General features: G+C 54.9%; 4 protein-coding genes across 4 annotated transcripts; 2 read left to right on the top strand and 2 right to left on the bottom strand.

Moving 5' to 3' along the window:
• Positions 1–1,542: 1,542 nt before the first annotated feature.
• DCS_00602 (gamma interferon inducible lysosomal thiol reductase) lies at positions 1,543–2,489 on the top strand (the record flags this gene model as incomplete). Its single annotated transcript, XM_040797941.1, has 4 exons — positions 1,543–1,821; positions 1,870–1,949; positions 2,108–2,390; positions 2,451–2,489. The coding sequence occupies 4 exons, from the start codon at positions 1,543–1,545 to the stop codon at positions 2,487–2,489; spliced, it is 681 nt and encodes a 226-aa protein (XP_040658824.1).
• Positions 2,490–2,617: 128 nt separating this feature from the next.
• Positions 2,618–3,871, bottom strand: DCS_00601 (mRNA decapping hydrolase; the record flags this gene model as incomplete). The annotated part of the gene is made up of 1 exon (XM_040797940.1): positions 2,618–3,871. One exon carries the CDS (start codon positions 3,869–3,871, stop codon positions 2,618–2,620), a length of 1,254 nt encoding a protein of 417 aa, XP_040658823.1.
• A 1,177-nt stretch (positions 3,872–5,048) lies between these two features.
• DCS_00600 (uncharacterized protein) lies at positions 5,049–6,969 on the bottom strand (the record flags this gene model as incomplete). Its single annotated transcript, XM_040797939.1, has 3 exons — positions 5,049–6,522; positions 6,580–6,663; positions 6,731–6,969. 3 exons carry the CDS (start codon positions 6,967–6,969, stop codon positions 5,049–5,051), a joined length of 1,797 nt encoding a protein of 598 aa, XP_040658822.1.
• A 5,390-nt stretch (positions 6,970–12,359) lies between these two features.
• DCS_00599 (uncharacterized protein) lies at positions 12,360–12,956 on the top strand (the record flags this gene model as incomplete). Its single annotated transcript, XM_040797938.1, has 1 exon — positions 12,360–12,956. One exon carries the CDS (start codon positions 12,360–12,362, stop codon positions 12,954–12,956), a length of 597 nt encoding a protein of 198 aa, XP_040658821.1.
• Positions 12,957–14,443: the final 1,487 nt, after the last annotated feature.

Below are 14,443 nucleotides of genomic sequence, written 5' to 3'. Positions count from 1 at the left end.
GTGGTGGTCGGTTAGGTCGAAGAAGGGGACGCATACGAACACATGAGATGCCGGAGCCAGGCTGCGGTCCAAACAAGCGGCAGAGACAGGGGTACGGAGAAGAGGACCATGGCACTTGGACGCGATGACGCCTGCCCCGACGATGGCCTGGACCTCGAGCGGGTAGGTCTGGCGAGGGACGCGAACGCGGACTTTACAACTTTGAGCAATGGAAGACTCCCGCCACTTTGACAGACGACGGATGGGAAAACGAACAATGCATGCATAGCTGCAATAGCGCGCACGTGTTTGTGGGTTCAGTTGCCTTTTTCATGAGGACGAATCTCGGCAAAGGTGCTATGCGGCATGGTATCTTCACAGTACTTATGTACATGTCGTAGATGATGCTAGCTAACACGACACTGCCTTATTGTATTCTGTAGGTGTAAGTATTAGCTGCACATACTGTACTTGCACAACTACGGAGTACTGTGCAGTACTACAACGCCTACTTACTTACAGTGCTTGCACGCCTGCAGTACTTGCACACCACCTACACACTTACATGTACATTCACACACCTGAGTACTAGGTAAGCACAGGACTTACACACCTACCCTACAGTACTTACACATCTACAGTACTTACTTACACATCTACAGTACTTACTTACGCACCCACAGTACTTACTTACGCACCTACAGTACTTGGTTGTACTTGTAGATGTTCACGCCAATGTGCACGGAGTAGGTATGCTTGTATGACGTATTGTTATTTGTTACCAAGTACTTATTCCGTACAGTAAGTATTATACTTGCTGCGTATCCGTACAGGTACTTGTATTACTGCATACTACGAAATAATTACCTAATATTACAGAGTGCAAGCACGGAGCACTTAACGTACTAACACAGTGCAGAGTGCAAGCATGGAGTGTTTACGTATAGTACGGAGTACTCCGTATTTTCGTGCGAGTTCTGGAACGGCATACTTGCGCTCCGAACCAACGGCAAATAACCTTGAACCGACCCAAGCCACTAGCGCGCCGAACTCCGTTCTCGTACCGTTCCTCAGCCTTGCCCAATGCGGAACGCCACACGGCGAACTTGTCGAATCGACGGACGGAAAGACGGAAACCCCCAAAGAAGGTCGCAACTGCTTCCCGGCCTGCCATCGTCACGAGCATCAGCACTTCTTCATTTCTCATACTCATGAGAGCGAATCTCCACTGCCATCGAATACGGCCTAACCAGTCTGCGTGTTTTGCCCTCATCTCCGCCCTCGCTCCACGGGGACTCGCAACATCGTGACCCGCATCGTTGCCTTCTGTCCACCCCGAAGCCTGCCCGAACCGCCCATCACCTGCTCTGCTCTTCCGATTCCCCTCCCATCCCCTCCTCCGACCCCGCACCCTTCCCCTCCCACGTGGTTCGAAAAAAACGCTCAGGGTTCTGGCATTTTCTGCTTCCTGCACCATCTGCTCTGGCAACGTCAGCACCGTGTCGAATATTCCGTGGCCACCACAGTCGCAAGTCGCGATCGTTCCTTATACAACGTGCTACAATGGGGGAAAAGAACGGCGGCAGCAGCAGCCGCAGCAGCAGCAGAAGCAACAACAGGAATAACAGCGCGAGAAGCCGGAGCAGCTTTTCCCCCGCTACCAGCATGGCCAGCCGGTTCCGCAGCTACCTCCGCACTGTCCTCTCCGTCGTAGCAATCTCGATCATCGGCTTGCACCTCTCACGCGGAAGCTTCGTGCATGGCTACAGTCTCCCACGGGCGGCTGCGAATAAACTGGTGCCGCTCGAGGCACACATCATAAGCAAATGCCCCGACACAAAGGTAAGAGACCGGAGGATGGGCTGCCAACAATTGCTAACGGCTGTGCAGGCTGCCCTTCACCTTCTCATCCTCCCCGTCATGAAACGCGTTCATCACATGGTCGACTTTAAGCTCAACTACATTGGAAAGTAAGCTGCCACTGCGCTTCCCTCTCTCTTCTGCCTACTTTCCCGGCTACCTTCTTCTCCCCTCATGTCCCTTTATCCGTCGACTCCCTTCGCACCCTCGCACCTTTAATCTCTAGACTTCAAAGACGAGCAGAGCAGGCAGCTGAACAAAACACCAGGCCCGCGGCCGGTGGTCGCGTCACGTGCAAACACGGCCAAGATGAGTGCAAGGGAAACATCATCGAGCTCTGCGCCCGCGAACTCTACCCCGACCCCTTGATCAATCTCGAGTTCATCAATTGCCTCAGCCAGGACTTCATGCGGATCCCCCAGGACGCCCTCGTCGAGAGATGCGCGGTAGAGCACGGCATCGACGTTGCTCGCCTCAAAAACTGCGCGATAGGCAACGGAGGCGCCCACGGGCTCGAGCTCCTGCGGGAGAGCGTCAAGCGGACGGCCGAGGTGCGTTGCCCACTCACCCGCCCACCTCGGGATCGGGGGTGGAGAGAACCTGGAGCCCAGACCTGGGGCATATTTTGTGTTTTTTTACGCCGGTGCTGACGACAAGGGGTAGGCAAACGTCACCATCAGCTGCACGATCCGGCTCAACGACAAAATATACTGCATCCGCGACGGCGGCACGTGGTACAACTGCCCGCACGGCGCCGACGTCGAGGACCTCGTGCAAGCTATAGAGACTCAGTACCAATCGGGGCAAAAATCTGTGTCCACAACTCGCTAGCCTCGCCCAGGGTATAGCTCATCGACAGCCGATCCATACCCGCTTCTCCGTCATCGGGGCCCGCCATGGCCTTCAGCGTCTCGATGATGCTCTCCAGCCCGACGGCCTTGCCGGTTGCTTGCGTGACGCCGGCCTCGAGGGCGACGTGGACGACGTGGATGTGGAAGTGGTAGTAGGTCGGCTGGTAGTGCACGTACAGCTTGAGCTGGTCCCGGGCGACGGCAGGGTACGTCAACACCGTCGCCGACAGGAGCTTGTCCTTCATGTGTTCCAGCCAGGGGATGTGCTTCTTGCGGAGGTCGCGGAGGGACCAGATGTCGCGCCTCTCGACGATGGCGAGCAGATGCAGAGCCTCGAGCGTGCTCCTGTCCCAGTTGAGGTCCGGCAGCAGCAGGAAGCCCTCGTCGCCGGCCTCGCCGAGCTGGGTTCTGTAGATGACGTCCTCGACCTCGGTCTTGCCGTCGATGATATTGTAGACCCAGTTCAGACGTCCCTGCTCCCGCTTGCGCTGCATGTACGGCCTGACCTTGTCCCTGTAGATGTCGGGCGTCTCGGTGACGAAGCGCAAGCCCTGCTTGCTGTACTTGCTCACGTGTGTCTCGGTGCAAGGGTAGATCAGGTTGATCTTGAGGTCGGCGAAGAAGTCGTCGGCATCGACGGTCGTGCCCGTCTCGTCGCCGCCTCCCGAGCGCGCCATGCTCCAGCTGTAGATGTCGTTGGCCCCGAGGTTGCGCACGCGCGCGAGGGAGGCCGGCAGGCGGCCGAGGTAGGCCTCCGAGGTCGGGAAGGGCGCCCGCTCGACGATGAGGACGGCCGGTCGTCCGTCGATGGTGCCGTACATGCTCGTCCGCCGTCCACCCTGGTCTACCACGAGGTCTGTCAGCGGTCCCTCCTTCGATGGCTGAGGAGGAAGAAAAAGGTCACCCGAGTGCGCACCTTGGTTGAGAACCCGGTCTAGCTGGAACCTGGGCACGAGAGACTCGGCCCTCGCGCCGAGGTTGCCATCGTGGTCGTCACCCATGCCTGCCACTTCGGCTGCTGCTGCTGCCGTCCGCGTTGCTGGCCGGTCTTCTTCAGTTCCTATCGGACACGCTCGCAGGATGCCGGCACGAGAGAGTGGCGAGCGGTTGCTTGCAAGTGAGGAGGAGGTGGTGACTGGTAGGGGAAAACGCGAGCGTGTTTCCTTTTTTTTTTGTTTCATGGGCCGGAACAGTGACGAAGCGAAGCTCCACCGCGACGACCAACCATTCATTCGTCGTGCTTTCCGACCGACTAACCACCCTTCAGCAATGCCTCGCCTCTGTCTCCAACTTCAACGGCGTGTCAGGGCAGGACGGACAAGAAAGGAAGGGCAGAGCAGGACAAGACGCGCTCACCGACAACGGACAGAAACTCGTCGAGGTTCACAATAGGACAAGTACAAATTCTCTCGTCGAATCAGCTTCTCCACGCCACATGGTCCACCCTGTTGAATCCTCGGCTCCATCTAGGCCGGTCAGTCAGCCGCGGCAGTGGCGTTGCTCGAACCCGAGACAGGGCCCAAGGCATCCGTAGCTTTGCGCCCAAACCGCCTGTGGCTGTTCGTCTGGCCTTTGGCCAAAAAAGAGATGTCGAAGTACTCCGGAATAAGGGTCAGTTTCGGCCTCCAATCATCTCACATTTCACATCGCACACCTCACCTGCCAACTCTCGATCGTCAGTCAAGTCACTACTGGTCGTCGCCACTACTGGTCGTCGCATGTGTGACGTTGCCCAAGTATGGGACCTGTCGATGCTCGCTCATAGCCTCCCTATCCAACGACAACTCGCCGCACATGGCACCACCACGGCGACAGCGGGCGCAGGCGCTCAGGAATGGTTCTTGGTATCTGAACTAGGTAAATACAATCGGGAGACCAAAAAAAGCAAACGCGCAGGTAACCAACCCCATGCAGACAATAATATGTACAGTACTTCCAACGTCGCGGCGACACAATCCTCGCCGTCGCCTCCATCCCCCAGCTCCCTCCGGGAAGCACGTCTTCCCATTATGCATCCATTTTGACTGCTGTCGCCACGACGCAGACGCACCTGCCCTCGTGCGTTTCGCGCCCCGATATGCACGGCGCGCAATGGGTATTGAAAAAGCACGCTCCGGAACCGAAGGAGAAGAAAGCGAGCACCGCCAACGGCCAGATGGCCGGGTATAGTGAAGAAAAAAACAAAGCAACAGCAGCTCATTCGGCTCGTTCATGACGGCGTCGGCCATCGTATCAGAACGAGGCACCGGCGTCCTGCGTTCGCGGCATCGTCGTCGCGGCGCCGTGTCGAGTCAGATGACCTGCGTCGGCCGAATGGAGAGATGAGATGAGCTGCGTGTGCGATCGCCGTCCGTCGGCTCAGCGTCCGTCCGACGCTCCCGTGACGACACCGGGCGAGGCCGCCCCGGCTGAGCCGTCGCCGTCGATCGTCTTGCGCCAGTGCTCGGGCAGGCACACGCAGACGAGGGGGAACGCCTTCATCTCGCAGTTCGACGAGACGGGCGTGCTTCCGCGCGGCCCCGACGTGTTGGATACGCCGCTGTCCCTCTGGGACTGTCCCCTGGCCTCCCAGTCTTCGGCCTTTTCGCTCAGCATGATGCCCGTTGCCCATCCGTCGTCCCAGATGCCCACCACCTTCAGCATGTCGCCGCGCTCGAGCGCGAACTCGTCGGCCGCCCGTGGCTGGTACGCCCAGAGGGCGGCGACCTTGTCGGACGGGTGGATGTCGTCCTGAGAGTAGTAGTCCTTGAAGAAGGGCAGCTGCTCCGACTGCTGGCTGCCGACGCCCATGGGGGACGAAAAGTCGCAGCCGCTCGCCGGGGATTGGGGATCGCTTGCGAGCAGCGAGCCGCTGGACAGGGACCCTTGCCTTCGCGAGGCTGGTGGCGGCCGGAGAGCGCCGCGGGACTCCGACCGCGGGCTGTCGGCAAATTCATCCGACGACGATGGCGAGTCGCCGCCCTTGAACGCCAGCGTCGCCGCCGAGGCCGCGCCCGGCCCTTCGTGGTCGAGTCGCGTGGGCGAGCCGCCCGAGTGCCCCTCGAGCGCCGACATCCGCGCCACGCGTCCTCCGGGAAGCACCTCGTAGCCCTCCGGCGGGCCCGGCTTCGCCTGAGCCATCGGCGGCCCGACCCTAGCTGGCGTCGGCTGGTTGAAGATGCTGCCGCGCTCCCGACTCCCCGATTCCCGCCGTCTCGTCCTGACGCAGAGGAAGAGCAGTGCGGCGAGGAGGCCAAGGCCGGCGAGGGAGCCGATGACGATGCCGGCAACGGCACCTCCGCTCAGCCGGCTTCCGCCGTTGCCATCCCCGTGGCCGTCGGCGGCGGGCGCCGTCGATGATGGAGTTGGCGTGGAGAACGTCATGGTGGCGGTGAACGATGGCAGCTTGACGCCCTGGCAGCGCTTCTCGGCGTTGGCGTTGTAGCAGCACGTGTCGGTCGAGTTGATGCCGCCGGCCTTGCAGTACGCGCAGAGGCCGAGGGTGCTGTTGGCGAAGCCGCAGTTTTCGCCCTCGTTGTCTGCCCCGTTGACGCACCGGCCTTGCAGGGAGCCGTCCGGCAATGCGCAGGTGGTGAAGTCGGCTCGGATCAGCTTGTTCAGGTCGGGGCTCGGGTGGGAGCAGAGGTCCTTGTCCGCCGTGATGAAGGCCTCGCTCTGCGCAAATTCGGCGCACGTGTCGGCACAGACCGGCCTCGAGGCGTCCTTGGACAAGTTGCAGTCTTTGATGGAGCGCTGGACAAGAGCGTTGCACAGCGCCGTCGTCGTGTACCGCGCGTACATGTTACTCGTGTCCGTGAAGTTGATGCCGCCGCAGCCAAGGACATTTTGGAATCTATCCACGGCATTAGCATGGGAGCATCAGGGGTCCAAGATGGGACTGCGTCCGTACTTTTCCCTGACATAGGTTGCTTTGACGTATGCTGCCAGTTGATTGTCGAACGCGGCGACATCCGAGGCAAACTGCAGAAAAGGGCTGGCAGGAAAGGAAACCGTCAGCGACGAAGCGGGCCGGCATGCCAATGGCTTCTTTTGGGACTCACTAGGTTGTTAATAAGGCATTACTGGTAGATATGGAGGCAGACTGGAAAGCCGGGCACGCCTTGGAGTTCCTCAGCGACAGGCAGCCCCCGGCCTGTGCGGCTGCCAAAGCCGGCCATGTGGCGAGAGCGGCCAAGAGTTTTGTCCGTGTCGACCGCGACTGTCGCGACCTACCGCGGCGGCTTCTGGCCTCCATTTGAGGGCTCCGGGGTGTTGCCTCGCGGGCATTGGAAGGGCGCATGGTCGGGTGCTCGTCGGAAGAAATAGAGGAGGTAGGGAGAACCGCGGGCGCGGACCACGAGGACTTGATAGCCGAGCGGGTGATTCGCAGATGGCCGAAACTACCATCCAAGTCCGGGTGCACGAGAGTGGGCGAAAGGTGCTGCCGACTTTGGCACGGTTTCTACCTTGCTGCTGGTGGAGTGATGGTGAAGATGGTGTAGCAGAATGAAATCGCGAGCAAGCACTGTTAGGTAAGGGGTCGGATGGGGCGTCGTGCTCGGATGACGCGCGGTTGACAGGTGCGACTCGAGAAAGAAAACGCACGGCGACTGCTGAGATGCAGGCGACGCGATGGCGAGACGAGGTGCCCGGCTTGTCGACGACCCGAGGCGAGCAGCGGAGAGGAGAGGGGAATCGAGAGCAGGAAAGGAACGGAACAGGGCCAGGGCCAAATGGCAAGACAGCCTCTAGGAGCTACAAGGCTTCGACCTGTGGATTGATAGGATGAGAGGAGACGAAAACGACACCTAGCGGGCGGGCGTGAGCGGCGCAGGATCCAGTTCGTACTCGGAAGACGAGGATAGTAGGGAACGACGAGCAGCGGCAGGCGGCTGCGATCGGACGAAGAGGCGAGTCCGGTAAGGCTACCAGAGGAAACGGGGTTGGGCAGAAACAGAAAAAGAAAGGAGCGTCGGGCGAGGCGAGCGAAAGTTGGGGAAACGAGCGTGAGGACTGCGCACAGAGGCGAGGCAGCGTAGGCAGACTTGGCGGAGTTGGTGAGAAGCTTGAAGGTGGTGGTGGTGGAGAGGCGAGATGGATTATTGGGCGAACTGGCTTGACTGGACAGGCGTTCGTTCTCCTGCAGGTCGTGGTGGCAGGCGAAGTGGATGGGTGATTGCCCGGTTCAGATCCGGTCCGGTGTGGTCCTCCACGACCGGTCTCGTGTGAGGCAGGTGCAAGGAGGCACAGGACTTCCGAAGTGCTGTGAGTAGTTACAAGTACTGTACTTGCAAGTACAGTACGGAGCAAGTACTCCATACATGGATGCTTGGAAGTACCACCCAAGTACTTACTCCGTATAAGTATTGAGGAGTACTGCAGTACCAGTACATGCAACAACGTGTACGTGCAGGTAGGAGGCACTTGGATGTTGCGTTTTACGAGTACTTGGATAGATGTACAGTTCATGTATTGTACATGTAGAGGCGTACTCTACAAGTGTACGTACTGTACTCCGTACCTCGATATGTGCTTACTACTTGTAGGTACCGTGGACGAACACTGCGATGTGCCGTACGAGTACAGTACTCCGTTGCAATACGGTAACAATAAGCCATGTGCTGTTAGGAAGCTATTCAGGGAACACCAAGAGGTGGCGGGCGACTTGCCATGTCTCACGCGCACAATCGTACATAATTACAACCAAGTACATGTACTTACACCTACCCCTACTTGTACATGTACCCGTTGTACGGAGCACTTGTGCTGTACTCCGTACACTGTACAAGAAGGCGTGCAAGTACTTATACATGTAAGCTCCTACAGCACATGTTCTTGAAAGTATCTGCTCACTAGTACATGTACGGCAGGTGTACTCGGAACGGAGTACGAAGTACGGAGTAGTACTTGCGGTATTGGACTACACAATAACAAGCACACAAGTTTTTATTATTCGACGAGTACTCCGTACATGTAAGTACAAGTACAAGTACAAGGGCACCTATCCGGTATCAATACCTCTCAAGGTGCGCAATTGGTTAGAAAGCTGCCAGGGTACAAGTACAGAGTACTTGCATGAACCTCCGATGCTTCGTACTACTCGTACGTCGTTGTACTAACTAGTGCCTGGTGCTCCGTACTATGTACACCGTAGGTGTCCTTGCATTATGCTAAACGCTAGCAAGTACTCCGAAAATGTTCCTGTACACGAGCATGATGGCACCAGTACTTATGGTACACTCGTCCGTACGAGAGGTCACGTACTAGGTATTATTACAATAAAACTTGTATCAATACTTACAGTACTCCGTACTTACTCCGGACATGTACGGAATACGGACTACTTACTTACATGTAATTATACAGTATGCAGTTATACAAGTACTAAGTAAGTACGGAAAACATGTGTTAAACCACAAGGAACCATACTGAGAACAAATACATGTAGGTAATACGAGTGCCCTAGGGCGGCCGAGATAGGCAGGTACAAGTTCAAGTACGAGCAACTACCCTTCCTTACAGCTGTAAGTGACCGCATTGCAGCGCCCTTGTTTCCTGTCCATCTCGCTCAGGCAAGCCTATCTGCGCAGATGGCGATTTCCTCATGTGTTAGTTGTACTACTACTGTACATGTACCCCGTACTGTACTGTAAGTATGCGTGTAAATAAGTACAACTCCCTGCCCGCATGGTACGTACTGTACTTGCGTACTTACTTGCTGTAAGAAAGTACTTGCAAGCAATTAAGTAATACTGTAATTACATTGGCATGGACAAGTTCAGCCTGTCAGAGGCAGGGCAGAAACAATGAGGAGAACGGCTCGGGCGGATACCTACAAGTACATGTACAACTGCAAGTAAGTGTACGGGGTACATGTGCATCTGGGTGTACAGTACTTTCATGTCACCTAAAGTATAGGTGCGGAGTAAATGGTAAGGAATAAGTACCGCATCTGTCATGTACTTGGCAAGCGCACTTGAATAGTACATGTCGTCGAACAGTAATCAGCTAGGTACCTAGTAGGCACCTACTCTGCATGTACCATCCTGTTCTGTATCGTTCGCATGTAAGTACAAGTACTTACAGTACTTGTGTAGATGGCGGCTGCGGTGCCGCTAGCGACGACGGACGAGCCGTGCGCACCAGTACTGTAATTTGGGAGGAGCGGAGGGGACGGATGGTGGTGTTCGATTGGAACTGGAACAGGGAGGGCAGATTGGGGCCTTGTCATCTTAGCTTGCCATGGCATCCCTGGCTGCCCAGGATGCTTGCTGCGTGGGAGATGAGGGACTGGAGGGCTGTTACGTTTGTTTTGGTTTTGGTCTTGGTTTGTATTCCGTCTCCGCTTCGGTCAGCTTGTCAAATTTTCAATCTTTTCCAACTGCCGGGCATCAATCATGTCATGTCATGTCTCAGGCCCTGCCGTCTAGAGCGTGCACATGTTAAGGGTTATAGCGATTGATTGACTGGACAGTCCGCAAGTACAGGACTTGTACTGCGTGCTTGGCATAAGTATAAGTATACTTGCTCAGTAATACTGCTCCGTGCAGGTATACAATTACATCTACAAGTACCGCCAGTACTCGTGCACGCACGGTGCAAGTAATACATGTTCTGATACTCCTACGTACATAAGTACCTTACTTACAGTTCTCCGTACTCCGTACAGCGCCTTGAATGCTCGACGTCAACTCCAGCGGTCTTAGTTACGGTAATGGTGTGCTAATGTACTTGCACTTCAGTGCTTATTTCTAGTACATACACCTGCAGTAGGTACTTGTAGATCGGATCCAACCACCAATACATCCTTACAGTTCGGAGCACACCTACTCCGTACATGTAAGTATTGCACATCTATCTTTTGATGAACCTGTTATTGTGTGTGTGTACTCTCCGCACATGTACTTGTGCTCCGTGCTGTACGTGTGTTGTGTAACGTGTCATGAGCATTCGAGGCACATAGTACCGGTACTTCCTTACATAGTACATCCACACCTACTTGCAAGTACCTACGGTTCAACCGCCTGCTAGAAGGTAGATTCATTCATCTGGAGTAAGTACACGAGAACACGAACTCTTACAGCGTATACTCGTGCTGTACGTGCGTGCCTATGTACAATGTATCTAATCACGTGTACACGTGTTCCGTACGGAGTACTCCGTACATGTACAACTATTAATTACCTGTCCATGTTCAAGAGCAGAGAATGCGGTCCCGGCTTCATCTTGTCAGCGCAAAGCATTTCGATACGATCGTTAGGACGGCATGTGCCATCTCTCTAATTATTCATGCCCATGTACTTATGTACTTACCTGCATGCAAAGAAAGGGCCACAACAGTTGCCGATATATCTTGGCGGTGGGCGTTGCCTAGGTGTACACTGAACAGCAGAGCTTATCAATACCCATATCAGCGTACGTAAGTGAGTATACGTAGGGAGTTTTTTTTAATCTTGCTGAAATTTCGCACAAGGGAGTACTTGTACTCGAGTACAACAGCCGACTTGTATTAAGTATCGCATGTGTTCAGTGATATGTACATCCGGCACGTGTATTGGATTCGTACGGGGTACTCGGTACAGGTGCAGGTATTATAAGTCTTGATCGGTATGAACTAATTAGTATCACTACTAAGTAAGCAACGTGCCTAACCTAGGTTTGCATCGCAGGACGTAGTTGTACTTAACCTAGTGTACTCCGTACTATACTGTAGGTGTACTTAGGTCTACCGAAAGTACAGAGTACATGTACTTGTAAGTAATACAGTAATTGATGATGATAATACCACCAGGTGTCTGTCTGTCTGCACAAGTACTGTAAGTACATGGGCATTCTGTATTCAGTACTCCGTACTTGGGTGTACTTGAATTGTGTTTACCTTGGTAAGTAATACTTAAGTAATACTTACTTACAGTAGGACTCCGTACCCAGGTTATACTTGGTAGCCTCGCAAAAAAAAATCCCACCCATGTACGGAGTATTCTCCGGATTATTAACACCTACGGCTTGAATTCGATATACTTACTTACGTACGTACTTGTACAGTACGGGTGCTGTGTACACATCATACTTGAACAGCAAGCACAAGTGAGAACTTACTACTCGAACAGTTCAGGGCAGGCCGTAGCTACTAAGGTCCGAAGTACCAAGTTCACATGTACTGCACGTCCGATGGGTGGAGGTTTTGAGGATTCATTCAGGCGAAAGCGGCGGAAATGGGGATATCCCAGCCTCACTGGTATTAAGCAGTTATACTGTACTTGAACTTGTACTTATGTACTCGTATGTAAGTATTACTGTGTGTGCGAGTACTTGCACCTACAGAGTACTGTATTTATGGTACATTACTGCACAACTCCGTACTCCATGTCAGTAATACTTACTGTATAAGTAAGTATGTAATATTATTACCTACCTCTATTCCGCCTTGCTTAAGAAGACCGATCCCGACCTCCTGCTACATTTTACCTTGCTCGCTTTGGTCTGTCGCCATCACCTCACAACACCAGCCAGTGAGGGAAGTGCTTGGTCGGCGAGTCGGGAACGAAGCACACAGGCCAAGGATTCCCCCCCTTCTTTCTTCCCGGTCGTCAGCTCTGCTGTCTGCTGAAGCTCCTCTCCGGACTCCCATCGCGACCACTTCAGGCACCTTCCCGTCGGAACGCGACAGGTCTTCCCGCCCCCGTTACCATGATGAATTTCATCCTTGCCGCCTTTCTCGTTGCCGTCTCCGCCATCGCCTCTCCTTCCAAGGCCGTCCATCCGAGGCATTTCATCCATTGTTACGACGGGACGAAGAAGGAACATTGGTGGACTATCAGCAACTTCGACTACCGCTTATCGGATACCTTTTCGTCTCCCGACGCTCATACCGCGTTCGGGTCCATCAATTTTACCCTCACCCACCCGGGTATTGATTACGAAGCCCAGTGCTCGGCCCAGTTCAGCGAGGAATCTGCCGTAGCTGGGTCTAGCGATACGACCGACTTCATCGATGGCAATATACGCCACGCGTGCAATGTTCCCGGTGGAATCCATGGCGACACGGTTAAATTTTCCTACAGCAGTTCGAACTCGATGCTTCGGATTGACCACTTCTGGAACTGCGGCGGTACAAGAACGTGGTATGAGGCAGTAGGGCTCGTCAAGCTGAGCTGCGAGAAGAGCTACGAGCACGACCCGGAATGGACGCCAGCATCCAACAAGTCCTACTCGAGTCACCACATTACATGCGCTCACGCTAAAACGACCGCGCCCGTGGTGCGGGTGGTGACGGACACAGGTTGATGGCAGGAACCTTGATTCCGAAAATGTCGGTACCAGTCTCGGATGAGAGCAGGCGAAGGACGAGAGAGGACGGGACTTGATTCCAGCACAACGGACCTCGCGACGGTCCCGGCGTCGGTGGCGACGCAGCAGGAAGCAAAGAAGGCAAACCGGCCTGTCCACTTCTCCCCGCCAACACGCACTTTGTTCGCCATTGCCTTGCTGGCTTTCGTGGTTTCCCTTGTAGATTTCCATCATGCATGTGCCCGTATGCTCGTCGGCCTAGGCATGCAGTGCCATGTCCTGCTACGCGGTCAGTCGCGTCGATGGCTGGCTGGTCGGCTCTCCATCTGTCTCCTGGGGATGGGCTGGGGATGCCGTGTAGACGGCAATGATGTCGGTTGGGACAATGTAGCGCTGCATGCACGACGCGCCCAGCACAGAATCGCCGGGTCTAGGGGCCGCACCGTGACAAGTCACGCCCCCCCAAAATGGTGCTACGGGTATCCAACGTCCATCCACCACACGTACTTGCTGGCGTGTTCTTTCTGGTACGCAGGGGGGACGTTGGCGGAAATCGAGTCGGCAGTGTGCTGCGTGGGAGCATTCATTCCCCTTGACTTGTACAAAGCGTTGGCGTGAAAGGGCATGGGCTACCCTGCATGCACCAGCCAGCGGTTTTGTGTTGGATTGTCCTTGTGCCGTACGGTGGTTTGGTGTATTGGCGTGCTGTGAAATGTCTACGAGGCGAATGCCACTGCTGGTCTGCTTATGGAATGACGTGAACTGAAGACGAAGGTGATGGAAATAATGTTGCGGTCTATCATGAGATGCAACATGGCAGGAAACGACAACGACAGGGCGGAGTGCGGAGCACAAGCACTTGGATTGGTGACCGAAAATGCTCCGTACAAGTTCCTATAATGCACACATACTGTAAGGAAGTAGTACATGTACTGTACCGTACTGACTGTACAGTACTGTAAGCACGGTACATGTGGTAGCCAGGTTGGTCGTTGTCGTGGCACTTGGGCCAGTGGCACCTATTTACAGTACAAGTATTATTATTGCATGCACGGAGATGCTACCTTTATGATTTGTAATATGGAATCTGGCACGTGGCGTCGCATCCGCGATTCGCGGTGATGGTAACCTCCGACCTCCGACACCGAGTAATTAAGTACACCTACTCCGTACTCCGTACTTACATGCAAGTACAGTGCCTGTACTCCGTACATGCAGGTACAGTTACTTGCATAACTTGAACACCTTCAATGCCCTGATCGACTTCTGGACCCGATCGAGGGTAGTAATACCAATACATGGTATGGTAAGTGCTCAAAGAAGTGCATAAACACAGACATACGGTGTCGAGATGCACCTATACTGTCAACGTGGAGGCACACCGGCAAGTACTCATGAGGACGACTGACCATTCCCCTCTCTGCGTACGGGCCATCCTCACCTGTGAACGCGGAGCCTCTCGGCAGTAGCCATGGCTAGAATAC

Source organism: Drechmeria coniospora, chromosome 01 (assembly GCF_001625195.1).
Source record: "Drechmeria coniospora strain ARSEF 6962 chromosome 01, whole genome shotgun sequence".
NCBI lineage: Eukaryota > Fungi > Ascomycota > Sordariomycetes > Hypocreales > Ophiocordycipitaceae > Drechmeria > Drechmeria coniospora.
Note: the sequence above shows the minus strand (reverse complement) of the source record. Positions and strands in the feature narration are given on the sequence as shown.